At 57.8% G+C, this 611-nt stretch overlaps 1 protein-coding gene across 1 annotated transcript in view; it reads right to left on the bottom strand.

Annotated features, from left to right (window-relative positions):
• The window catches only part of LAMTOR5 (late endosomal/lysosomal adaptor, MAPK and MTOR activator 5), a 4,644-nt gene extending 4,371 nt beyond the window's left edge, over positions 1-273 (bottom strand). The window contains exon 1 of the mRNA XM_010830874.1: positions 36-273. Within this exon, the coding sequence (XP_010829176.1) occupies positions 36-70 (35 nt within the window). The 5' untranslated portion in view covers positions 71-273. The remainder of the gene's footprint in view (positions 1-35) is intronic.
• Between the last annotated feature and the right edge of the window lie 338 nt (positions 274-611).

Here is a 611-nt window from a genome sequence, read left to right as displayed (position 1 = left end):
CGACCCCAGGACGGGCCGACAAGGATACTACTCACGTGTCCTCCAAGTGCTGCTCTAAGGTAGCCTCCATCTCGTCGCGGGTCGCCTCCTTCTTCTTCGCCACTGGTGTCAGGTGCTTCTCGGGCGGTCACATGACGTGAGCGGGCCGTGAGCAAGGACGGCGCCTCCAAAGGGACAAACTTCGCGGCGCGTTATGTTCAGGATGACATCATTACGCGCCCGCCGCCGCGTATTGGCAGGGGGTCTGTTTCCCGCGCGGCGACGGGCGACGGGCGGCTGGATGGCGTGGAATGTTCCCTGCGGAGGGAGATCTGCAGTTCCACCGACTCCTAGAAGTCGGGCCAGATCTAATTGAAGTTTTACAATAAATAACCTGCCCTGTTCCGCGGGATCTCATCCAGGCGGTGGGGCAGGGACAGACAAGAGCGACACAGGACCCCAGTGAAGGATCCCCAGGCTTGTAGGGGAAACGACTGAACACAGACTAGAGGACGAGATGGAACAAGGCTAATGGAGGTTTGGGGAAACTGTCGGGATTTTAAGGAAAATGTTGGTTCTTCCCCTTTGGCAAGGGAAAGAACCTGGCCCTTGTGATAAAGACTAGGTAGGAC

This window comes from Bison bison, unplaced genomic scaffold, assembly GCF_000754665.1.
Source record: "Bison bison bison isolate TAMUID 2011002044 unplaced genomic scaffold, Bison_UMD1.0 scf7180017864519, whole genome shotgun sequence".
NCBI lineage: Eukaryota > Metazoa > Chordata > Mammalia > Artiodactyla > Bovidae > Bison > Bison bison.
This window is presented reverse-complemented; position numbering and strand designations above follow the sequence as displayed.